The sequence below is a fragment of the Odocoileus virginianus genome, chromosome 34, assembly GCF_023699985.2.
Source record: "Odocoileus virginianus isolate 20LAN1187 ecotype Illinois chromosome 34, Ovbor_1.2, whole genome shotgun sequence".
NCBI lineage: Eukaryota > Metazoa > Chordata > Mammalia > Artiodactyla > Cervidae > Odocoileus > Odocoileus virginianus.
The window spans coordinates 14,139,200-14,166,457 of NC_069707.1; the positions used below are offsets into that span (position 1 = coordinate 14,139,200).

Here is a 27,258-nt window from a genome sequence, read left to right on the forward strand (position 1 = left end):
CATCAATAATTTATAATGTGGTGGTCATTGTAGCAATATTTATCACAGTATGAAATTATAGTACGCTCTTGTTCTTTATCTTCATTTTACTATGCATTCAATCCGTGTGGCTTATTACTGCTCATGACAAGTTTGTACCCTTAAATACCATCAGTCTTATTCCCTGGTCCACAAGTTCTTTCTTGAAACTTTTCCCGCCTTTAGTTTTATGCTAAACTTACCTGCTTCACCTCCTTCCTTTCTAATTATTTTTTCTTCACCTATGATTCCCCCTCCTTTAACCTTTTAAAGTTCTTTCTTCTTAGTCCATCCACTTTCAGAATAAAACACATTTCATTAGGCTTCAACTCTATGCCACAGTATATAAATCAATGCAATACACTCTGTCATCTTTTCTGGACCTAAGAATTATTATTTCCATACATGTCTAGCTGATCCTTCAGACTCATCATATCCTAAACTTTGTGCCCCATTAATCCCTAGAGCTTGCTCCTCATCATGTATCCTCTAAGGTAGCAGCATCCATCTAAACATTCAATTGGAAAAAATGTCATTTCTAGCTCCTTCTGTCTCACATCATTGATTTGTGAATTTAGCAATCCAGTCCTTGCCTCTAACCCCACTGTTTGAAAGTAGGCTTTTGATGTAAACCGCTTGAACTATTCTATTTACTTCTTAAACGGACTCTTAGAACCGCCTTGCCTCAAACTTCTGCATTCAAAATCAGAACCAATCTTAACATTCCTCCACAAATAGATCTTGGAAAAAGTTCTTATTAATCTTTAAAACTACAGACAAATTCATTATCATGTCACTGTGGGAGCTTTATAATTTTACTCCCATCCACTCATCAGTCTTTTTTTTTTTTTTTTTCATTTATTTTTATTAGCTGGAGGCTAATTACTTTGCAATATTGTAGTGGTTTTTGCCATACATTGACATGAATCAGCCATGGATCTACATATGTTCCCCATCCCGATCCCCCCTCCCACCTCCCTCCCCATCCCCCCTCCCACCTCCCTCCCCATCCCATCCCTCTGGGTCTTCCTGGTGCACCAGCTCTGAGCACTTGTCTCATGCATCCAACCTGGGCTGCTGATCTGTTTCACCTTTGATAGTATACTTGTTTCAATGCTATTCTCTCAGAATATCCCACCCTCGCCTTCTCCCACAGAGTTCCAAAGTCTGTTCTATACATCACCCATCAGTCTTGTATCTTAACACGTCTCATCTCTTTTCCGCTTCTCTTCCCCATTCTTCCACCCCTAATCTCCTGGGTGCTGTGATTCTTCACCTTCAGAATCTCAACTTTTCTTCTTCATGTTTCGGAAGCCAGAAACATTCTGCTTGGCTTGTATCTGCCTCTCAAGATGCAGCTCACATATCATCTCTTCATTTTCTCTTTTTCATCAAAGTCTAAGCTCCTCAAAGGCAAGGATGAAACTTTAGTTGTCACTGTTTACCTAGCACTATACATGTTTGTAGGAGGAATAAAGAAATGAACAAGTGGTGAATGAATGAATAATTACTGAACGTGGCAAGACAGAATTGATCACTCCTTAATTATTAGCCAGAAACTTGGTTCATTTCTTTAGTTTAGCTCTTATCATATTGTTATATTTCATTGTTTCCATGCCAGATTTCTGATCAGATTGTACATTTCATTAAGAAAATAATCAAATCATTTATTTTGTCTTTCTGGCATCTTACTTCTAAAGTGTTCACACGTTATTGTTAGAGAAATGGCAGTCTTAAAGAAATGAGTTTTTACTCCTTCCAGAAAGAATGGAAAAACAGCATTTGTTATTGTTGTTTTTATGCATGCCATGCAGTGAATACTGGGCTTCCCATGGCAAAGCCATAAAGAATCCTCCTGCCAATGTAGGAGATAAAAAGAATCGGGTTCAATCCTTGAGTTGGGAATATCCCCTGGAGTAGGAAGTGGCAACCCACTCCAGTATTCTTGCCTGGAAAATTCCATGGACAGAGGGGCCTGCTGGGCTACAGTCCAAGGGGTCACAAAGAGTCAGACACAATTGAGCATGAATGCCGTCACCGCCATAGTGAATTACGTACCGAATTAGGCTCTGCAAGTGGAAGACTGGATAACAGTAGGTCTGACACCTGCCTTCTGCCCCTTGACAATCCAATATGTCCTTACTTACCTTTGACATGATCTGGCATCATGAAAACTCAAATCGCATAAGTGCATGTGGTAACTTTCTTCGTTGAACTCAGTTTCTGCTACAGTGCTGCTGAAACATCCCAGTGGAGCTGAAGTGATCAGAACCATGGATATGTGATCTGTTTAGTGACAAATCTTTGGCAATATTTCCTTTTCTCTCTTGGTAGAAGTATACATTATATTATTTGTGAGAGTATGTTGTATAGATTATATTATTTATGAAGTCACAATTTCTGTGACAACCAGGAGGTTTCTATCACTTAAATCATGATAGCTGTGTTGAGGATAACCGTGGCTGATACTCTTTTTAATGTTTCCCATGTACTGACACCTTCGTTATTCACCTAATTTGAATCTCATAAATACTGTTACTTCTCTATTTTACAGATGAGGAGATAGAGACACAGGAGGGCTATGCCACCACCCGCAGTCACACAGACAGTGGGTGGCTGAACCAGGCTGGACTCTGCGTTTAGACCCAGCGCTGGCTTCTGCTCACGAGGGAATCTTCTCCCTGAAGTTGACGTCCCTCCTTTTCTGCCTGCAGGGTAAAGAAGCTGAAGGAGACTCTGGTTGCGGTGCAGCAGCTGGATAAGAACATGAGCAGCCTGAGGACGTGGTTAGCCCACATCGAGTCAGAGCTGGCCAAGCCCATCGTCTACGATTCCTGTGACTCAGAAGAAATACAGAAAAAGCTTAATGAGCAGCAGGTAAAGTGTAAAACAGAAGGAAAGAATCAATAGATTCTTGAAAACTGGTCCTCCTGGGCAGAATAGAGACATGAGTGTGAGATGGTGAATTGGGATGTGAAATCTGGAGGAAGCTGGGCAGGATTGGTGAGAAAGGGGAGGCACTGGCTAAACAGGTGTTTGGAGCAAATACGTTTCATGTCCTCACAGAGTTGACTCTTTTTAAAAAAATATTTATTTATTTACTTGTGCTGGGTCTTAATTGCAGCATGTGGAACCTTTAGTTGTAGAATGTGGGATCTAGTTCCCTGACCAGAGATTGAAGCCAGGTGCCCCTGCACACAGAGTTTTAGCCTTTAAAATACCAGGGAAGTCCTCACAAAGTTGACTCTTAAATAGATCTGCCATCATCAGGTTAATGTCATGGGTCCTCCAAGAAGCCATCCTAAGATGGAAGCTTGGGTTGAGTGCTAGCAGTTTTATTTATTTATTTATTTATTTATTTGTGAGTCAAACATCTATTTCTGCTTTATTGACCATGCGAAAGCCTTTGACTGTGTGGATCACAATAAACTGTGGAAAATTCTGAAAGAGATGGGAATACCAGACCACTTGACCTGCCTCTTGAGAAACCTGTATGCAGGTCAGGAAGCAACAGTTAGAACTGGACATGGAACAACAGACTGGTTCCAAATAGGAAAAGGAGTACGTCAAGGCTGTATATTGTCACCCTGCTTATTTAACATATATGCAGAGTACATCATGAGAAACACTGGGCTGGAAGAAGCACAAGCTAGAATCAAGATTGCCAGGAGAAATATAAATAACCTCAGATATGCAGATGACACCACCCTTATGGCAGAAAGTGAAGAGGAACTAAAAAGACTCTTGATGAAGGTGAAAGAGTTGGCTTAAAGCTTAACATTCAGAAAACTGAGATCATGGCATCTGGTCCTATCACCTCATGGGAAATAAATGGGGAGACAGTGGAAACAGTGTCAGACTTCATTTTTTGGGCTTCAAAATCACTGTGGATGGTGACTGCAGCCATGAAATTAAAAGATGCTTACTCCTTGGAAGGAAAGTTATGACCAACCTAGATAGCATATTAAAAAGCAGAGACATTACTTTGCCAACAAAGGTCCATCTGGTCAAGGCTATGGTTTTTCCAGTGGTCATGTGTGGATGTGAGAGTTGGACTGTGAAGAAAGCTGAGTGCCGAAAAATTGATGCTTTTGAACTATGATGTTGGAGAAGACTCTTGAGAGTCCCTTGGACTGCAAGGAGATCCAACCAGTCTATCCTGAAGGAGATAAGTCCTGGGTGTTCATTGGAAGGACTGATGCTGAAGCTGAAACTCCAGTACTTTGGCCACCTCATGCGAAGTGCTGACTCATTAGAAAAGACCGTGATGCTGGGAGGGATTGGGGGCAGGAGGAGAAGGGGGCGACAGAGGATGAGATGGCTGGATGACATCACCAACTCGATGGGCATGAGTTTGAGTAAACTCCGGGAGTTGGTGATGGACAGAGAGGCCTGGCGTGCTGCAATTCATGGGGTCGCAAAGAGTCGTACACGACTAAGCGACTGAACTGAACTGAACTGAACTGAACCCACAGCCATAGTCTTAGGAGCCCTTTTCTGTGTTCTGCACACAGTGTTTTTGAGAGAGATCACAGTGCATACTTATCTAGTTTCTAGAGTCTAAATAATTTAGTTTTGCAAGGAGGATTGCATGACCTACAGACCACAGACTATAATGTCACTTTCACATGTGTAGCAAACACAGCACCATACCCAACCCAACAAAGCAAAAGAGAGTGACCCTGAAAAATACATGCAGAAGTGATTTTCACTTCCCACTCTCCTTGCAGATTCTTATTCAGCATGCTAGATTCCAGCTGTCAGTAATCAGCGCCATACATTCCCCCATAAGATATATTGCTATTTCATGCTTTTAAATTATCTTTGAAAATTCTACTGATCTCGGTTATTTCCATTACATTAAGCCATTTTATTCAAGTTCCTTAATTTTACAAAATGTATAAACAGACCTATTTCTTCAGTCCTATGAAATGTTTTACGTACTTTATAAACTATTTAAATCAAAGAGAACAGATATTAAAATACAGTTTTTAGGATCTGGGGTTACTTTGATATTTAAATTAACATTTCTTTTGTAAGAAATTGTTAGCAGGATATTTTTCACTTTTTGTAAGATTAAAACCCTCTAAAGGACTCTGATAAGTAACTCTGGGGGTTGTGGTTTGCCTCATGTTTCCCATATTTTCCTGGAGAACGTGGTAATGATATGGACAAGTGATAAGAGTTGAAATGCTAATGGCCACTATTGTGATTTAGCAAATGTAAGAAAACCAAAACAGTATCTAGTTAAAAATAGTAAATTGATGATATACATTTACAGTTCTACCTGTTACTAAAACTCCAATAAAATGATAGTAAAGGGGATAAAAGGTCAAAACCCACAACCTCAAAAAGAACAGAAAAGAAGATGATAGCGCTGACAGACATCCAAGAGAATTTGGAAGGTGGATAGTAGATAAACAGCGATGGTGCTAGCAGAATGGAGGAGGAAGACAGCTGCTTCCTGCTGCAGACGGCGTTCCCAAAAGTCTCACTCAGGAAGTGGAACTATCAAGTCTGCAGGGCTTTAAAGGGAAGATTGCTTGAAGGTCAGAAAAAGGAGTGGTTCAGTGAGCAGATTCCGCCTAAGCCCAGCTAGTCAGGCAAACCAGAGGGACCTTTAATTTGATAATACAGGACACCATCGGTGCTTGAACCACTCTATTAAAAATAGAGGGAATAATATCAGCCTTTAAAAATAATTCATTTGAATCAGTTCTAATGAGATGGATGAAACTGGAGCCCATTATACAGAGTGAAGTAAGCCAGAAAGATAAAGACCAATACAGTATACTAACGCATATATATGGAACTTAAAAAGATGGTAACGATAACCTTATATGCAAAACAGAAAAAGAGACACAGACATGTACAGAACAGACTTTAAGACTCGGTGGGAGAAGGCGAGGGTGGGATGTTCCAAGAGAGTAGCATTGAAACAAGTATACTATCAAGGGTGAAACAGATCACCAGCCCAGGTTGGATGCATGAGACGGGTGCTCAGGGCTGGTGCACTGGGAAGACCCAGAGGGATGGGATGGAGTGGGAGGCGGGAGGGGGGATCGGGATGGGGAACGCATGTAAATCCATGGCTAATTCATGTCAATGTATGGCAGAAACCACTACAATATTGTAAAGTGATTAGCCTCCAACTAATAAGAATAAATGAGAAAAAAAATAGTAAAAATTAAAAAAAAAATAAAGGGAATATGTGGAAGGCTCTATACCAAATGGTCTGACTCCACCACACTGCATCCCTTCCCACGATGTCACTAGCTCGGCTAATCCTGCAGCCAGGATTCATGCAAGAGTTTCAAAATCCAATTCAGTTATGGTATAAAAAGCCCTCTCCCTCTCCAAAATAAAGTGGAAAGGAAGAAATGATCAAAGGAGTAATGCAGGAAAGAAATTCCCAAAATGAAAATTAAACACGTGTAGAGCACAAACCCTACAGGCACCCCCAGAAAATTAACACAAAGCAAAGCTATTATGAAATTTCAGAAGACGGTGGATAAAGAGATTTTAAGGTTTCCAAGATGAAAAAGTTTGATTTCTTCAAAACCATGATGGCATCTAGTATACAATGGCAGAATGCCTTCTAAAAGTTAGAAGGTTGTTTATGATTTAGAATATTACATCTGCCACTTAGTGTATAAAATAGTTAATCTTCTCTGCATACATTCACAAGAATCTAATGAAAGCTATTCTATGTATAGTGAAATGAGAGCAAAAATGATATTCAGGAGAGAAAGAAGGAAGTCCCCAGGATGATGGTAAAGGAAAGTCCCAGATGACAGTCATTCTGTCATCTAGCAAGAACCTGTCCAGACAGGAGTAGGGAGTCTGGGCGCCCCAAAAGGGACGTCTCCAAGGAAGAAAACAGCTGAACCTCAGGGACCTGATGCGCTTGACCATACTGGAAGGAGCTTTTTTTCTTTTTTCTTTTTTTAATTATTTTGTATTGGGATGTAGCTGATTAACAATGTGATAGTTTCAGGTGAACAGCAAAGGGACTCAGCAATACTTATACATACATGTATTCATTCTCCCCCAAACTCCTCTCCCATCCAAGCTGCCGCATGATATTGAGCAGAGTTTCCTGTGCTATCAGTAGGTCCTTGTTGGTTACCCATTTTAAATATAGTAGTAAGTACATGTCCATCCCAAACTCCCTACCATCTTCCCATCCTTCCCCCTGGCAACTGGGAGTTCTTGGAAGGAGCTTTATTAGCACCATAATAGAAAGGAGTTCTTGGAAGGAGCTTTGTTAGCACCATGAGAGAAAGAATACAATACAAATTAGCAATACAGATTCTAAAGAGAAAAAGAGAGCAAGGGAGAGAGAGAGAGAAATGGAGAACTATTGATTTCAGAAAACAAAACGTTGTGTAAGAAAAGAAATATAACCATAGCATATTTTGTAGATCAAGTGTGAAAAATATTAAAGAACTGTAATCTTGCAAAGAAATGATTATTGCTTTAGCTGTAAGAGGTGCTAAACCAATAATTGGAGCCTGGTGAGTCATGTAGAAGTTTATTCCTTCCCTACTCTAGACGCACTGATAATGTTTAACATTTAAAAATCAAGAAATACTAATATAAACATGTTACTTAGAAAAACAGAAGTAAAAACCAGAAAACTGAGCTACAAGAGATTCTTCATGTTTCTGGTGAAGAATCTGATGTGAAAAGGGCATTACTTAATTAAAAGATCAGTAGGTTTTTAATATATTAATAAATGTTCACATAGACTTTTGAAGTTTAAAGGCAAAAAGATTAACTATACACTAACAGTTAAAAGTAAAGATTTCTAGATTCAAATATTGGCCTCACCACTTTTTTATGTGACTTGGAGCAAAGCAATGAACTCTTTTAACCCTCAACTTCCTTACATATAGAATGCTAAGAATCGGAGTACATGACTCACAGTGTTATTACAGAAGTTAGCAAGAAAAGCATTTAGCACAGTGTCCAGCACAAAGTGGGTGCTTAGCAGATTTTACTTTAATCATATCATATTTACTACTATCCTTTATGGAAAATATTTGACCATAGATTTTTTTTTTAAATTATAGCATATTGGACCCATGCTTTAAAAAAACAGAAAAAGTAATCTGTCTCCAAAGGGAAAAATTCTGACAAATATTTAAATGGACAGATTAAATTGATAAGAAATATATTTTCTTCCATTGCCCTATATGGAGTTTCTATATGTCTGTCTTGCCAATGTACTTCATTCTTACAAATTTAATTGGGCAGAAATATATAGAGACTTGAGGTGGCTTCAGAGGATTTTTTGTCAAATTTCTCTGTGTTATAAATGAAAAATAATGATTCCGGAGACACTGGGGCAATGGAGACCATTATCAATGGAAGTTAAAGCTGAGACTAAAATTGTGATCTGTGTTTAATTATAAAATCCCTCAAGCTTTATTTTTTAATGTTGATTTGAACAAAAACTTTTGAGCAGAAGCACAAGGAGACGTTTCTCCAATAGTTACTGTGGGAACCTGGCCAGGCACCTGGAAGTAAATCTCACCAAACTGTGGATGGCCCCCATGACTGGGTCGATCAGAGGTGTCAACGCTGGGCCTCCAGCCATGTGTCAGAGTCTGGGTTTCACACACCAGAGCTGGTTCCCACCGTGGTTTCCACTCTTGAGTCTCTGCTCTGAGATAGACTGAAAAACATGTAGAGGAGTGATGTCATCAATATGGTGGCCTAAGCCATTCCTGACTCAAGTCCCCGTCACAAGAAGACCAACACGCAACCATCCACAGACAGAGCACTACTGTGAGAACCCCAGAACCCAGGGGGAGGCTGCGGCACCCCCTGGACCACAGAGACTGAGACACCCCACGTTAGAAGATGACAGGAGTGGCTGTACTCTGCCCCCGTCACCCTCCCCAGGCTGGCAGAGCCCTGTACCAAGGGGACCCCCCAGGCCTGTGGTTTCTCCAGTGGGAAAAGAAAAGCCACGATGGACATCCAGCTTCCTCAGAATTGTGTGATGCTTCCCAGGAGGCCCAGTGGGGTCTCACTTCATAGGAAATCTGTAGGGTTCATCTGCAGGGGATCTGATAAGATGGAGACAGCGTTGGGGCTTAGAGCACCCACACTCAGGTCTTGGTGGAACTGCATTCCTCTTTGCAGCTGCACCCAAGGAGAGATCCTAGCCAGCACCTCTGCTCATCAGCAGAGCCCAGCCAGTGGCCCTGTCTAGCCTACAGACTCACTTGGCAACTCTGCCTGATTTGGGTCCCCAGACAACTGGCCTTGATCTTTCTCGGCCTGCACAGAGAGGCAGATGCCCGGCCCCGCCCAACAGCTGAGCACTGTCTCCACCCGACCCCACCAGGAAGCCTGGCCAGAGAACCCAGGCAGCCATGGAGCCCATCCAACAGCCTGCTTGGGCAGGAAGCCAAGCCAGTAGCCGTACCAACTGCGGGCATAGCCTCTGGCCTTGCATAGCCAGGGAGCCTGAACAGTGACCCTGGACAGCCTCTGTCCAACCTACAGCCCCAACTCAGTGGTGGAGTCCATCTGAGGGCCTTGTCTGCTTACTCAACACAGCCTGAAGCCTAGACTGTGGGCCCACCCAACAGGAAAGCCTAGACAACAACCCAGCTTGACCATGAAGCACAATCCCTAGACCCACTCACTGTGGGATTCAGCTGGAGGGCTCTCTTAATCAGAGAGTCTGGCCAGTAATCTTGCCCAACATGGGAGCACAGCCAATGGCCTACCTGATGGCAAAGCCTTGTTTATGGCCCTACCCAACTCCAAGGCTGCAGCTATGCATGATCACAGAGCATAGGCTGAGACCCCATCAAGAGCAATTGCAGAGACCAACCTATAGCCCTGCACAGTCACGAGTCCAACCAGTAGCACTGCCCTGCCAGTAAATATAGCTTGTGACCTCATACAATCAGAGGTGATTGTAGGGCCCAATAAGTAGCACACTCTGCCCCACCCTAACCTCAGAGCCTGGAACATATTCCAGGATAGATTATATGTTAGACCACAAAGCAAGTCTCAATAAATTCAAGGAAGTGTAAATTACATCAAGTATCTTTTCCAACCACAATATGAGATTAGACATCCATGGCTCGTTCGGGTTGATGTATGGCAAAAACCACCACAATATTGTAAAGTAATTAGCCTCCAATTAAAATAAATTAATTAATTAAAAAATTAATAAGAGGAAGAAAGAAAATTGACAAATACATGGAAATTAAACAACACACTCTTAAACAACCAGTGTATCAAAGAAGAAATCAAAGAGAAATTTAAAATATCTGGAGATGAACAAGAAAGGAAACACAACATACCAAAACTTAAGGGATATAGCATAAGCAGTTCTAGGAGAAAAGTTTTTAGAGATAAAAACCTATATTAAGAAAAAATAAAGATCTCAAATAAACAACCTAATTCAACTCAAGGAACTACTAAAAAATAAAATAAAATAAACAAAAACTAAGCCCAAATTTGACAGAAAAGAAGAAATAATAAAGACTATATCAGAAATAATGAAATAGAGAATAAGGAAACAATAGAAGAGATTAACAAAACTGAGTTGGTTCTCTGATACTATAAACAAAATTGACAACAAATTTTAGCTAGATTAACCAAGAAAATAAGATAGAGGACCAAAATAGATTATTTAAAAATTTATAAATGAAAATGGAAACATTACAAGAAATACCAAGGCTCATAAAAGACTACTATGAGCAATTATAATCCAACAAATTGGACAATCTAGAAAAAATGGGTAATTCCTAGAAACATACAATCTACCAAGAATGGATCTTGAAGAAATAGAAAATCTGAACAGATCAATAATGAATAAAAGAAGTGGAATCAATAATCAAAAACCTCCCAACAAAGAAATGTCCAAGACCAGATGGTATCACCGGTGAAATCTACCAGACATTTACAGCCAATTCATCTCACTTTTTCAAAAAACTGAAGGGAAGAGAATGCTCTCAAACTCATGAGTCCAGCATTACTCTGATACCAAAACCAGATAAGGACACCATATGAAAACTATCAACCCATATGCCTGATGAATATAGATGCAAAAACTCTCAATAAAGTACTGGCAAACCAAATTCAGCAGCACCTTAAAAGATTATACACTGTAATTAAGTTGGGTTCATTCCTAGAGTGCAAGAATGTTTCAACATATGCAAACCAGTAAATATAATACACTGCATTGTCAAAATGAAATAAAAATCATATAATCACCACAACAGATGCAGAGAAACCACTGACAAAATTCAAATGATAACTCTCAACAAACTGGGTATAGAAAGAATGAACGTCAACATAATAAAGGACATATGTGACATACCCAAAGCTAACATCATACTCAGTGATGAAAGGTTGAAAACAAGACAAAGGTGCCCACTCTAACCAGTTCCATTCAGCATAACACAGGAAGGCCTTGTCAGAGAAATTGGTCAAGAAAAGAAATAAAAGGCATCCAGATTAGAAAGGAGGGTATAAAATTGTCTCCGTTTGCATGTGGCGTGGTCTTACATATAGAAAAATCCTGAAGACTCCACCAGAAGCCTTTTATAACTAATAAATTCAGGAAAGTTGGAGTGTACAAATTCAACATACAGAAATCATTGTGTTTCTGAACACTAACAATGAAGTATCTGGAAAATAAAGAAAAAATTCTGTTTATAATGACATCAAAAGCAATGAAATACTTGAGGAATAAATTCTACTAAGGAGGTAAAAGAAATGTACTCTGACTCTATAAGATATTAATGAAAGACACTGAATAAGACACAAATGGGAAGATATCCCTTGGATTGGAAGAATTAATATTGCTAAAATGTACATACAAAGCACATTAAATGCAATCCTTGTCAAGATTCCAGTGGCACTTTTTACAGAAATAGAAAACAAACAAAAAAATCCTGAAAGTCATTTGTAACCAAGAAAGATCCCTAATAACCAAAGTAGTCCTGAGCTAAACCTGGAGGCATCACACTTTAGGATTTCAAATTAATATTACCAAACTTTTGTAATCAAAAAAATATGGTACTGGCATAAAAACAAACACATAGATCAATGGAACAGAACAGAGAGCCCAGAAATAAACCCACACATATGCAGTCAACTAATATTTGCCTAATAAGGATTCTCAATGGTGAAAAGATAATTTCTTCGAAAAATTGTGTTGGGAAAACTGGATATTCACATTCAAAAGAGTTAAACTGGACCTCTATCTTACACGACTTAGACAAATTAAGTTGAATGGATTAAAGACTTAAATTTAAGACTTGAAACCCAGAGGAAGATATAGGGAAAAGGCTCCTTAACATTGGTCTTAGCAGTGACTTTTGGAAGTTCAACCAACAAAAGCAAAAATGAAACAGGTGAGACTAAATCAAACTCTGAAGCTTCTGCACAGTAAAAGTCATGATCAACCAAATGCAAAGGCAACCTAGGAATGAGAGAAAATATTTTCAAACCACATATCCGATCAAGAGTTAATATCTAAGATGCACAAGAAACTCATATATACACCTCAATAGCAAATAGCAATACGCAATAGTAAATAGCAATAGCAAAACGAGCAAACAAATTATCCAATTTAAAATTGAGCAAAGGACCTGAACAAGCATTTTCTAAAAGAAGATAGTCAAATTGCCAACAGGTACATGTAAAGATGCTCAACATCACTAATCTTGGTAGAAATGCAAATAAAAACACAGTGAGGTATCACCTCACACCTGTTGGATGGCTGTTATCAAAACACAAGAGATTAAAAAGTACTGGCAAGGATTTAGAGAAAATGGAACCCTTATGTACTGTTGGTGGGAATGTAAATTCGTGCAGCCACTATGGAAGAGAGTATAGTTCCTCAAAAAAGTAAAACTAGATCTACCGTATGTTCTAGCAATTCCACTTTTCTGGGTATGTATCTGAAGGAAATAAAATCACTATCTTGAAAAGATATCTCCACTCCCATGTTTATTGCAGCATTGTTTACCAGTGAATACATGTAAACAACCTAAGCAGCCTTCAACAGATGATGTTTATCTTTCTTGTTTAAGGCAATGAATTTGCCCAGAGTTCTACCATATCAAGTCTTCTATATTACCATATTAACTGCACAGAGCATAACAAAATATATATTATTTTTCTGTTGAGCTTTTAACTCAGTTTACTCAGAGTATTCCATTATTAAAAAGGAGGCCTACTGATACCATGTTTTGCTTGTCCTATTCATCCAAGTCCTCAAAGTATTTTCCTTTTCTCTTATACAGTTCTTGAATTTGCCTAACTTTTCTCTTGATAATTCCTCAACTTATTGAGGTAACTGGGATTTATATTCTTGTATGTAGATTCTTATTCCTGTTTTTCTCCTTAATACCAGATCCCAGTGTCTTCACAAATTGTAGCTTACTGTTGAATGCAAGAACAGTGGCATTAGTTAACTTTGGAGATTTCATAAACTAGACACAAGAAAATAAATTGTCAAATATTTCTGTTTCACTAAACTGTCCTTTCAAATCTCTTGCACAACCTCTTTCAGTTATATGGGCTTTATCACAGGAATTGCTGGTCCTAAAATATAGAATATTACAAGAATTAAACATTATCATCATATTTCATATCTTCCTGTTTCTGTCCTACATTTAAATTTGATCATTGAAGAAGTTGCTGATAATGGTTGTCATACATGATAGAAAACCAAGGTCCCTTAAACCGTGGTACCTTTTAATGATGGTGGAATTAACTGTTTAAAACAGTTTGCAGATCCTTGGAGACCAAAGTGCGTGCCAACTCTTAACAGGAGCACACGTACTCCTTTGACTGATCTATGGATTGGAATGGAAGTGATATATCTGTGAAGTAAAAACTGGGGCAAGATTCATATTTCAATCACCAAAGAAGCTCATTTTTACTCTGCACTTGATGTAGTCTTACTTGTGCAGTTGATATTTTGGCATGGCTCACATAGCCCAGATATTTCTAGACTCATTTTCTCATACTTTTGAGCTTGCAGTATTTCATAAAGGAAGTTAAAGAAGCTTCATGCATTCAAGGAAATGAAATACTTGTCAAGGTTTTGCCTAACCATTTCTGAGTCAGTGAATACAGCCGCGGTTTCTCCCGTCGGTAAACAAGTGTTTGAATAAAGCACATCTCCTTCCCTGCAGGAGCTTCAGAGAGACATCGAGAAACACAGCACTGGCGTGGCCTCCGTGCTTAACCTGTGTGAGGTCCTTCTGCATGACTGCGATGCCTGCGCTACAGACGCCGAGTGCGATTCCATCCAGCAGGCTACGCGAAACCTGGACCGCCGGTGGAGAAACATCTGTGCCATGTCCATGGAAAGGAGGCTCAAGTAAGTGGGGGTGTGTACACAGCTGAAACAGAGGAAGGACAAAAAAATCAATAAATAAGTTTATCCAGGGTATCTGCTGTTCACCATTTCCTTTTGGCCGCAATGCCCAAAGATAGCCTCGGTTTCCCAAACTTGTCATCTACGTTCAGTTGGAAACATAAGTAGGTATAAAGGTCACTTATAAATATAACAAGCCAAATGACACCTGACCTAACAGTTTAAATATAATCAGAAAAATTAAAATATGCCCTTGCTGAACAAGTATTATGTTACATAATCCATGGTGTGAAAAAGTAACTTTCTTTCATTAAAAAGGAAATAATAAAACAAAAGGACTTCTCTTGAAGCCATTTGAAATTCAAGGTGGTAAAAAATTAGTGATGTGTTAGAAAGTGACCATAATGACTTAAGGCGAAGAATCTTCATACTCTCTGGGGACCTCCTGAAGGCTTAATATTTGTCTTGCCGTCATTAGTTGATTTTGATGAGGGTGACTTTGACGTTCAGTGAATTTTCAAACCTTAGTTGTAGTCCAGCGAACCTCGGGATGAGCGTGCACTGAGAGCAGAGTGTTACACTTTTAAACTTCCTTGCACACACCCAGAACAGTTCACACCATGTGCTTATCAGACTCAGTTTGACTCATTCCAAACCCAGAGCTGCAGGACTTGTGTTTAAACACACACACACACACACACTCACACACACTCACACTCACAGCTGTTTCATTTTAGCTCAAACAGTTGTTTCCTTTTCAGTCTGGGCAAATTCGGCTCAAGGCACAGTTAGTTATTGTTTGGCACAGCAGTTGCTTGTTTTGGGCACTCTTAATCCTGTTGCAGGCATCAGACAGGGCTCGGGAGCATAAACAGTCTCAAACAATCAGATTCTGTTCTTTCCTTTCTGTCTCAGAATTGAAGAGACATGGCGATTGTGGCAGAAGTTTCTGGATGACTTTTCTCATTTTGAAGATTGGCTCAAGATCTCAGAAAGGACAGCTGCCTTTCCCAGCTCTTCCGGGGTGCTCTATACAGTTGCCAAGGAGGAACTAAAGAAATTTGAGGTGATTTTCAAAGCCAAATATTTCATCTTTATTTTGTTACGAGAGTAGCCAGCTGGTCTTTGGTGTCTCAAGACCCAAACAAACCGCCCACATATTATTTGTTCAGACGGCTAGGTGATGACTTTCTGGTTATCTTTCTTATTACATCGTAATAGGCAAAAAATAGAAAGGATGTTTTTACTTTATAATTATCAAGAATTACAAATAAAGCAGTAATGAAGAGAAACTCTGTTAGAAAACAGGAATTATGATTCCCCAAAAATGATCTTGGCATTCTTTTGACTTCGCAGTTCTTTATAATCAAGCTTCTAAGACTCAAATATTATGCCACTCCATACTATAACATCTATAAAATATATGTGTGTGTGTATTCAATATATTTTCTTTTTTTTTTTCACTTAACTGGAGTATATGTGTATATATACATATATATGTATATGTGTGTGTTCGTGTGCGTGTGTACATGCTAGGTTGCTTCAGTCATGTCCAATTCTTTGCGAACCTATGGACTGTTGCCCACCAGGATCCTCTTATTTTTTAATCATTGATAAATAGAATTGACTCCAGAATTGATGAAATATTTTAAATCATAAACCGTCTGTAATTATAAATGAGGAACAGTGCCATTGAGTCCCCAAGATTTTTCAAAGTTATAGAGAAAAATAGCAGCAGTATAATCATATTCATCAAGAAGGCAATTATTCAGTAACTGATTCCAGTTCCTTGCCTGTTTGGGCAGTCTCAAGTCTGCTCTATCACTGGGATAGGATGAAACCCCAGCTTCTCAACTGCCTCTCATTTTCATTAAAAGACTGGTCCCAAAAGTTGACCATTTTTTAATTTGAAGTTTATTTGCCAGTCAATGTCCATTGATTGGCAGTTGTATTCTCATATATAATAACTGTGAACAGTTCCAATGCATGTTATCTTACAAAAATCATTCTTGATTGCTGAGTCTGCCCCAAGCTCCCTGAGATATTTTAAAATAAGACTAAAAAATCCAACCAAATTCAGCTGGATTAATTTTTACCTTGTAATAGCAATTAGCCAGGCTTTTTTTTTTTTTGAGGCCTGTTATAGTAAATATGAAGTTTGGGTTTTGTTCTTGTGGGGTTTAAAATCTAGGAGTCATAGATGGGTAGCTACACAAAGCTATACAAGTGTTCAAATATTATGTGAAATAAATAAGAGTTATTCTGCTGCCTGAATATGGACCTGTATATAACTATTCCACTAAATCCTGGGGTGGGGGGGGGAGGGGAATTCCTATCTGAAAGATTTTTCCTTAGTAAAATTCTAGTAAAAGCCACAATAAACTCTGCAGTAGATTTCAGATTACCCCAGTGTGAACCAGTGCTAGGGGAAATATTCTTGTACTGCATCTTTTTACTCACAGCTTCATAAAGGTTAAACCTTCTATAATCGGCTTCCACTACAAAGAAGATTATGTAAGATCTTTTATGATGCTATTTTAGACTCAAGACTTTATGACAAAGGTTAGCCATATAGTTAAGCTTATAATGCTATTTATATAAATAGCTATTCATATAATGCTGTATAAATACATTATATGTATGCTATTTATATATATAAATGCTATTTATACAACATACAACTAGCTAGTTATAATGATTGATTTTATTATTTATCTTTTGTAGTTAATTTTCTTAAGAGGAAAATAAATTACAAAAATGAAATTTTGAGGGCGATTTTTGCCTGTTCAATTGCACAAACACTGGGGACAGATCTAGGTGTGCTGGGGTCCCCGCCTGTCATGCCCACCTTCACCTCAGTGAGAAAACATATTGTGTGACTTATAGTGATGGCAAAAGCTGAACTTCCGTTAGTATTTCCTTTTCCGGGGAAATAATTTGAAGTTTTATAAAATAGATGGTTGGATTTACTCGGTTGACGGCTCTTAAAATGACTCTCAGAAGGAAAGCCGTCTTAGAGGCAGGAGTTTGGTAGCATGTAAACAGTGTGATGAGCCAAAGGAAGCAAAAGTTTGGGATTTCGATGAGTGCAGTTCAATTAGTCACACAACTTTCTGTCCAATGCCAGAATAAAAGTCAGTCATAAATCACACACCTAAGTTTGAAATGTAAAAGTTTCATTTTATTTTGGCCAAATGACTCTTATTGCTAGGGTTAGGCTGTGTTGCAGAGAAAAAGAAGTACTTTACCTGCAGAAACTGTAAGGTGTGTATGGGGGTAACCTCCAAAGTAGATAGACACTACTCTGTAATACTCTATAAGGTGCCACATCAGCTTTAAAACATTTCATACAAACCAAATCATTCGTGGGCGCAGCAAAAAAAAAAAAACAATAGAGCATGTATGACACATTTTTCTTTGTAAGGTTACTTCTGTTTTACTCAGCTGTTGTTCTTAAAAGTCAGTAATAGCTTGCATTTAGAAGATATTCTGCAAAAAGTAGTTTATTTTTTTAAGAGGACACCAAAATTGAGGCAATTTCTGGATTTCTTAGGAAATAACGTATTTTATAAATAAAAGAAGCAGTTTTATGATAGGTAATCTTTTCTCGGTATTGACATCAGAAACTTGGAACATTTTAAACTCACGTTTCAGCACACATACATATTTTTGTGGGCTTCCCTGGTGGTAAAGGACTCACTTGCTGATGCAGGAACACAGGTTTAATCCCTGAGGTGGGAGGATCTGTGGGAAAAGGAAATGGCAACCCACTCCAGTATTCTTGCCTGAGAAATCCCCTGGACAGAGGAGCACAGTGTCCATGAGGTCGCAGGAGTCGGATATGACTTAGTGACTAAGCACCAACATATTTTTGTAATCAGTTTCCATTATGGGAAAGTTTTTTTTAGGCTATTATTTTAAAAGCTATATTACATATGTATGTCGTGTGCATTATATATGTGAGTGAGTGTGTGATAGTCGCTCAGTCATGTCCAACTCTTTGTGACCCCATGGACTGAAGCCCACCAGGCTCCTCTGTCCATGGAAGTCTCTAGGCAAGAATACTGGAGTGGGTTGCCATTTGTATATGTATATATAGGTATGTGTGTACATTTTATATGTATGTATCTTATGAATATGTGTATGTTCTACATGTATATGTACATATTCTTTATGTGTATCATATGTGGATTTGTATATATACAGATATTTACTACTGTTTGCCATTTTCTTTTGTATTTTTGTTTGATCAACTCCCTTTCTTAAGGCACATGGGTAACATGAGCTTTCTTTAACAAGGGAAAGTTTGCGCTGGTTACAAAGTGTCTTTTCCTGTTTGAAGGGAAGAGTTGGCCTCCCATTCTGTCTGACATCAGGACCCCATGCCCAGACACCCTTGCTGAGAGCCTCCTCAGATCTCCCAGGCTGATGTGCTTCTTTGTGGCTGTAGGCTTTCCAGCGACAGGTCCATGAGAGCCTGACCCAGCTGGAGCTGATCAACAAGCAGTACCGCCGCCTGGCCAGAGAGAACCGCACGGACGCGGCCGGCAGCCTCAAACAGATGGTTCACAAAGGCAACCAGAGATGGGACAACCTGCAGAAGCGCGTCACCTCCATCCTGCGCAGACTCAAGGTCTGTGCTGCGCCCCCTCTGTAGCTTAGCGGCCGGAGGGCAGACTGGGGCCAATTCAGTACAGCGTTAGGACATAATCTCGGTGACTCTGTAAGACAGGGATGCCAAGACGGGTATCTAGCATGTGATTGATTTGGTAAAACATTGCGGTGTTCTCATTGCTCGTTGAGGAAATGACTTCCCAGGAGGAGGCTGGAATTGGTGGTTCCGTCTCAGCATGAGTCTGTGGCTTTTTCACTTATGTTCTTTTCTCTCCAGCATTTCATTGGCCAGAGGGAGGAGTTCGAGACGGCCCGGGACAGCATTCTGGTGTGGCTGACGGAGATGGATCTGCAGCTCACCAACATTGAGCACTTCTCCGAGTGTGACGTGCAAGCTAAAATAAAGCAGCTCAAGGTAATAGAATAATAGTGATTTTTTTTTTCAAATTGGTATGCAGGGAATATGAAGAGGAAACGATTTATACGTGCTATTGTGAAGAACATACTAAAGAACTATTCTTTTTTAAAAAATTTATTTAGTTTTTAATTGAAAGATAATTGCTTTACAGAATTTTGTTGTTCTATGCTAAATAGCAGCATGAATCAACCATAGGTATACATGTGTCCCCTCCCTCTTGAAACTCCCTCCCAGCTCCCGCCCCATCCCACCGCTCTAGGTTGCAACAGAGCCCCTGTGTGAGTTCCCTGATACATACAGCAAATTCCCATTGGTTATCTATTTTACATATGAGAATCTTTGCTTTTTAAAAATGTAGGTCTTCTTGACCGAAAAGAAATACAGAAAAAAGAAAAATATTAAAAATGAAATAAAAATCATTATCAGGAGATACAACTCCCCTTAATATATACACTTAACATATACACAAATCAAGTAGGAACTTGATTTGCAAGGTTGTCATTTTCATTTTTGATGGTGTTTTTTTTCTGATTGGTTTCAAGCACCTTCATATAGTTTGACTCCCATGATCCAGACCAGTTCAACTTTCTTATATTGGAACTTCATTCCACACAGACTGCATTCCTAGGTGCCAAATTAATGTTTAAGCATATTTGGTATGTTTCATATATAATTCAAAACCAGTGGCTAGTAAACATTTTATATCAGTTCAGTTCAGTTCAGTTGCTCAGTCATGTCTGACTCTTTGCAACCCCGTGGACTGAAGCACGCCAGGCTTCCCTGTCCATCACCAATTCCTGGAGCTTGCTCAGACTCATGTCCATCGACTCCATGATCCCATCCAACCATCTCATCCTCTGTCATCCCCTTCTCCTGCCTTCAGTCTTTCCCAGCATCAGGGTCTTTCCATTGAGTCAGTTCTTCGTATTAAGTGGCCAAAGTATTGGAGTTTCAGCTTTAGCATCAGTCCTTCCAATGAATATTCAGGACTGATCTCCTTTAGGACTGACTGGTTGAATCTTCTTACAGTCCAAGGGACTCTCAAGAGTCTTCTCCAACCACAGTTCAAAAGCATCAATTCTTCGGTGCTCAGCTTTCTTTATAGTCCAACTCTCACATCCATACATGACAACTGGAAAAACCATAACTTTGACTAGACGGACCTTTGTTGGCAAAGTAATGTCTCTGCTTTTTAATATGCTGTCTAGGTTGGTCATAGCTTTTCTTCCAAGGAGCAAGTGTGTTTTAATTTCATGGCTGCATTCACCATCTGCAGCAACCTTGGAGCCCAAGAAAATAAAATCTGTCACTGTTTCCATTGTTTCCCCATCTATTTACCATGAAGTGATAGGACCAGATGCCATGATCTTAGTTTCTTGAATGTTGAATTTTAAGCCAGCTTTTTTTTTTTTTTAATGTAAATTTATACACAGTTTTTATTTTTTTTTATTTTTTTTTATTTTTTTTTAATTTTTATTAGTTGGAGGCTAATTACTTTACATCATTACAGTAGTTTTTGTTATACATTGATATGAATTAGCCATGGATTTACATGTATTCCCCATCCCAGTCCCCCCTCCCACCTCCCTCTCCACCCGATCCCTCTGGGTCTTCCCAGTGCACCAGGCCCGAGCACTTGTCTCATGCACCCAACCTGGGCTGGTTATCTGTTTCACCCTAGATAATATACATGTTTCAATGCTGTTCTCCTGAAACATCCCACCCTCTCCTTCTCCCAGAGTCCACAAGTCTGTTCCATACATCTGAGTCTCTTTTTCTGTTTTGCATATAGGGTTATCGTTACCATCTTTCTAAAGTCCATATATATGTGTTAGTATACTGTAATGGTCTTTATCTTTCTGGCTTACTTCGCTCTGTATAATGGGCTCCAGTTTCATCCATCTCATTAGAACTGCATCTGGGTTGTTAAGCCAGCTTTTTCACTGTCCTCTTTCACTTTCACTAACCTGAAATATCAATAACCTCAGATACACAGATGACACCACCCTTATGGCAGAAAGTGAAAAGGAACTAAAGAGCCTCTTGATGAAAGTGAAAAAGGAGAGTGAAACATTTTACATGGGGAGGGATGTATATTAGGTATGAGGATTCACTAAAAGGAAGAATGTTTAACATCTTGAATAATATGCAGTGCAGCTTGTGAAATTTTCATCCCAAGGTAGGATAGGTAGATTTTTTTATAAGACTAGTCATGTTGCCTTGGAGAAGAAAATGGCAACCCACTCCAGTATTCTTGCCTGGAAAATCCCATGGACAGAGGGACCTGGTGGGTTCCAGTCCATGAGGTTGCAAGAGTCAGACATGACACATGGTGCCTGTGACTTTCAAGTTGTCATAATAAAACAAGGAAGTTACTTTTAATCCTAGATTCTCAGAATAAAAAACCATAAAATAGCCCCAGTAGTCTGACCAGTATCTCCATCCTTCCCCTTCACCTCAACTCTCTCAAGTTGTTTCACAGGTAAATAACAGGTAAAAGCTTCAGCAGGAAATTTCTACCAAGTGGTAGGTGAATCTTTTCTTTCTGGACTCTGGCAGGGTCATTTATAACCACCCTCTTTCTCCCTTGGCAGTCTTTTTATTATTGGGCAATTTCAACTCTTTCAGAGTTTATTCTTGTGTTGAATTAAAATTTATCCCTTGAAACTTGTTCCCTGAGGCTTAACTGTTTTGAATCATATAAATTAAGTCTAAGGAATCCAGAATTACCTGTTTTTCAAATTTTTACAGTTTTTCCTACTTATGTCCTGAAACAGTCAAATCATCTGAGAATAATTTGTGATATTGTGATTTGGATGGTTTCTCTTACTGATATTTGACATCTTAGAAAATCTAAAATTTAAATATTGAATATAATTCTTCAAACTGCTAAATTAATTTCAGTGGCTCTCTATTGCTTGCCATTACTTTTCATCAGGGACAACCAGTGCTCTCAACTTTATGATGGGTTTGAATGTTTTTTCGTATGATTCTCTTAGCCACACTGTCCATGGTGGTAAATTTTATTAGGCAAAGGCGCCTCTCTGGTCATGGAATTCTAACAATTCCATTTCTGCTTCCTGTTCTGATTTCAAAATTTCATGTCTTACTTTAGAAAGTAATAGCCTCTGGGCTTGTCTTTGTCTATGGTAAACTTAATATCCCTACATGGTTTTTCTTAATATGTATCTTAGAGTTACTTCATGTTTATGTGAGTAATGAACAATTAACATGAGAGGTGTGCTCCTTAGGCCTTCCAGCAGGAAATCTCACTGAACCACAATAAGATTGAGCAGATAGTCGCCCAAGGAGAACAGCTAATAGAAAAGAGTGAGCCCCTGGATGCGGCCGTCATTGAGGAAGAGTTGGATGAGCTCCAGCGTTACTGTCAGGAGGTCTTTGGGCGCGTGGAGAGATACCATAAGAAACTGATTCGCCTGCCTGTACGTGACACTGCTTTTCTATTGTCATTAAACATAAGAGAATCAATAATGTGAGCTCAAGTAGCATCGTTTAGTGGGCACTGGACTCTGGAGCCAGAGTGCTTGGCTTGCCTTAGTTTCCTCAGTCTAAAACTGGCTTAGTAACTGTACCTACCTCCTAGAAAGGATTGCTTTGGGCGTGGAAAATGAGTTTACATATATGTGTGTGTGTATATATATATATGCATATAAAGAGCTTAGAAGAGTACTTGGCACATATCTTCCATGGAAGATCAAGAAGCTTCTAGAGAAAACAAGGGGATAAAGGTGAGCAGTGTTAAACAGCAGCCTAATTGATGTGGTTATTTAGCTGAATTTCTTTTTCTCTTCCTTTTCCCTAATTGCTACCATAATCATATCTCATTGTCAAGATGTTATTATTAGAATATTTGTCATCTTCTGTGATAAAGTGTATTTTCTATCTGGAATATAAGGTATAAAAGGACCAGCTAGGATTTTATCAGTGATTCCCTTTGGCTCCTGATCTGTGCCATTCACTTACTGTGTTGCAGGTTAGGTACCAAATTATCTTTATTTACGTTATCTTATTTAATCTTCTGTTATTTTTTTGAAGTAGGTCTTAATATCATTTCCATTTTACCAGCGTTAAAACTGAGAATTTACTAGATTCACGTGTAAGGCATTTTGAAAAGTGATCAGAAGATACTTATTTATTATTCAATGATGGGAAGTTTAAAATTAACCCTACCAAGATAGGCATGCAGTCCAGCTAAGCGTGGGTACTGAACATTGGTGAGAGGCAGAGCAGAGCGGGGAGGGTACCAGCTGACTGCTGTGATAACAGGGCTGTCTTGGCTGTGTTTCTAGCTCCCAGATGATGAGCACGACCTTTCTGACCGGGAGCTGGAACTGGATGAGGCTGGAACTCTGTCGGACCTCCACTGGCGGGACACCTCCACGGACGGCGTGCTCTCCCCGCAGCCTTCCTCCAACCCCTCCCTCTCACTCGCCCAGCCCCTCCGGAGCGAGAGGTCTGGACGAGACACCCCGGCCAGTGTGGACTCCATCCCCCTGGAATGGGACCATGACTATGACCTCAGCCGTGACCTGGAGTCTGCCGTGTCCAGAACTCTGCCCTCTGAGGATGAAGAGGGTCCAGAAGATAAAGATTTCTACCTCGGGGGAGCTGTTGGCTTATCAGGTAGGAACGAGCTCCTTCTATGTGTATGCTAGCTTGAAAGAAAATACGAAGGAATGGATACTGTCCTGAAAACCCATAGGCTAAGCAGAATCATCTTCCTTCTCCCTTCAGGGGAACTTGTACTTAATGGCATAATTTGATATTAACATGATTCACAAATGCAAAATTGATATGACCACTGATTTATCCCACGTATGCTTACATTCTTACTGCATGACTGGCACTTTATAAGTACTGGAAATACACAGTTCCTTTTCTTTTCAAAGAGCTCACATTCTAGGGTGGTAGTGTGGTAGTGTGGAGGTGGTTTAGTCACTAAGTTGTGTCCGACTGTTTGATCCCATGGACTGGAGCCCACCAGACTCCTCTGTCCGTGGGATTCTCCAAGCAAGAATACTGGAGTAGATTGCCATTTCCTACTCCAGGGGATCTTCCCAACCCAGGGATCGAATCTGCATTGCCTGCATTGCAGGCTAATTCTTCACCTCTGAGCTACCAGGGAAGCCCTCACACTCTAGTGTGGAACACAGACAAATAAGAAACGCCTGTGTGAAATGTTTGGCACTGGAATAGCAGGGTACCCACGGTGGTGTAAAAACACAGCCCGGGGTGGCTGAGCCAGAGCTTTGGAGAAAGGCTTTAGAGACGAGACCTGTGCTGAGACCTGAAGGATGACTAGAAGTCAGTCAGGAGGATACGGCAGTGTCCAGAGGAAGGAAGGAGAGGACACCCATCTCGGCTTTATGATCAGCCTCAGCACTGTCGGTCCCCTGGAGTTTGTCCAGAATGACATGGCAGTCGATTGGGAGGTGCAGAGTGAGCAAAGAGGAGATGGGAAGGAGAACCAGGGTCTGGTCATATAGCAAGCTGTTTATCATGAAAAGCAGTTTTCCCGTGAAGACGCTGGACAGTGTCACAGCAGGCTCTAAGGAGGGAGGCACTGTGATCTGATGTCTGTTTTCAAAGAACCGGTCTCAACAACGTCTAGAGAAGGGCACATTGAAAGAAAGCCCAGATGGAATCGCTTTACAGGCCAGGACACAGATGTGGTGATGGCCTGAGCTAAGGCAGCAGCGCTGAGAATAGATGAAAGAGCTGTGAGAAATCATGAGACAGCTCCTGCACGCCTGATGGCTGATTGGATTGCGGTTGAAGTGATTTTTTCTGGTGCGAGCATCTTGGTAAAAGATGCAGGTGGTCGTAGGCTCTGAGGACCATGAGTAGGAGAGAATGTTCTGGGTGTCTGTGGAGCCACAGGGGCAGGGCAGTGAGAGAGCGGGAGGCGGTGAGTTCCTCTATGAACTCAACCTGTGCTACGATATGCTGTGGCCTGTCCCACAGGAAGAAGCCAGCAGTGGGTGGCTGCATGGGTCAGGAACCAGAAATGTAGATTAGATAGTCATCCACACGTCAGTGGTCCCCAAGGAAAAGAAGGAGACCACACAGGAAGAGTGTACAAAGGGAAACGAGGCACATGAAACCGCAGGAAACACAGGGAAGGCATGGCCAGAGAAAGAGGAGCATTTTAAGAAAGGTGAGTCGAAATAGAATAAAATAACCAGAGGCCAATTTGTAGCCCTTGTAAACGCATCTCACACACTCCCTAAAAGACAATTTCCGCTTTTTCTTTGTGTGATGGTTCACATTTGGATTCCCAAGGGGCTGATGCTGTACACAAAGAAGATGATTTCTCTCATTTCTCTTTTGTTTTTACAGTACGGCCTAATAGCTAAGCATTTTGCATCCACAGCAGAAATACTCAGTATGCAGTCCCTCAGTCACATGTGACAGCTGAGCCCTGAGATGTGGCTGTGCAGATGGGTATCTGTCTGCTGCATCCAGTGCGCTTACAAAAACACACAGAACTCAAAGACTGAGCACAAAGCAAGTGTGTGAAATATCAATAATAGCGCTTATGTTTATTACATGTTATAATTTAGATCTGTTGGTTTAGTAAAATTAAGTATTGAATTTATTTTCATCCCTTGACTTGTCATTGTGGCCCTTAGACTCTTTAAAACAATGCATGTTATTTCTGTTGGACAGCGCCACTCTAGAACCTATATGGATTGCAATTCCAGTTATGCCACTACTAGCTGTTGAAACTTGAATGAGTAACAATTCCCCTGGGCCTCAGTTTTTTTCATCAGTAAAATGAGAATAACACTTCCACGCACCCTGTAGGGTTTCTATGAGGATAAATGAGTGCCCAGAACAGCGCCTGGCTCATAAAACACTCTCCACCAATGAGAGACTTTATTATGATTTATTTCAGGAACCCTTTGGTGGTCAGACTCAGACTTCTCTGTATGTTCAAGAATTATCGGCCCAGAATGACTAATTTCCTTTTTTTCCCCTAGGAAAGTTATTTTCTAGCCATCAGGGGATCCAGGTTTCCAGACCTTAGCTGTCAACTTAGACTGTGCTCTTTTTGCAGATGTAATGATCCCTGAAAGTCCTGAGGCCTATGTTAAACTCACAGAAAGTGCAATCAGAAATTCCTCTGGTAGGCACCAAAGCCGAAGCAGACCTCCCCTGCTCACCTGTAACCCGCCTTCTCCTCTCCAAGCACCTTTACCCACCCTCTCACAGCTCTGTGCCACAAGCATGTTAAGGCAGAACCTTCTTCTCTGATTGCTGACTCAGAAACAAAAACCCAAACCACTTGGTTGATCCACACCAAGAGTTAAAACTTCAGTGAAAGTGAAAATGTTGGTCGTTCAGTCGTGTCCGACTCTTTGTGACCCCATGGCCTGTAGCCCGCCACGCTCCTCTATCCATGGAATTCTCCAGGCAAGAATACAGGAGTGGGTAGCCGTTCCCTCCTCCAGGGGATCTTCCCGACCCAGGGATCAAACCTGGGTCTCCCACATTGCAGGCAGATTCTTTACTGCCTGAGCCACCAGGGGAGCCCATAGCTTCAGTAATCAAGGGCAGTAAAACAACTATTCAACTTGTGAAATGGTAGTCACTCTCAGTAAGTGTGAACTATGATGCCCATTAATGGCAGAAAATAGGAGATGGAAACACTAGTCTTAGCATTGGTGCTCTAGCTCCCTGCTTGGTTGGAACAGCTCTGACTTTATGACTTCAAGGAGAAATTGCAGACCCATCTCTGGCTGGGGAGACAGGGCTCAGGGATTCTGTCCCAAGTTCACTAGCTTATAGGTGGGACCCCAGGCCCACCGTTTATCCT

The 27,258-nt window shown here is 40.3% G+C and overlaps 1 protein-coding gene across 1 annotated transcript in view; it reads left to right on the plus strand.

The window, feature by feature from the left end:
* SYNE1 (spectrin repeat containing nuclear envelope protein 1) overlaps positions 1-27,258 on the plus strand; it is a 483,739-nt gene that overhangs the window by 432,522 nt on the left and 23,959 nt on the right. Inside the window, 8 exon segments of the mRNA XM_070461436.1 lie at positions 2,733-2,895; positions 14,202-14,389; positions 15,302-15,452; positions 18,837-19,019; positions 19,278-19,415; positions 22,670-22,861; positions 23,729-24,062; positions 26,500-26,568. Of these exon segments, the coding sequence (XP_070317537.1) occupies positions 2,733-2,895; positions 14,202-14,389; positions 15,302-15,452; positions 18,837-19,019; positions 19,278-19,415; positions 22,670-22,861; positions 23,729-24,062; positions 26,500-26,568 (1,418 nt within the window).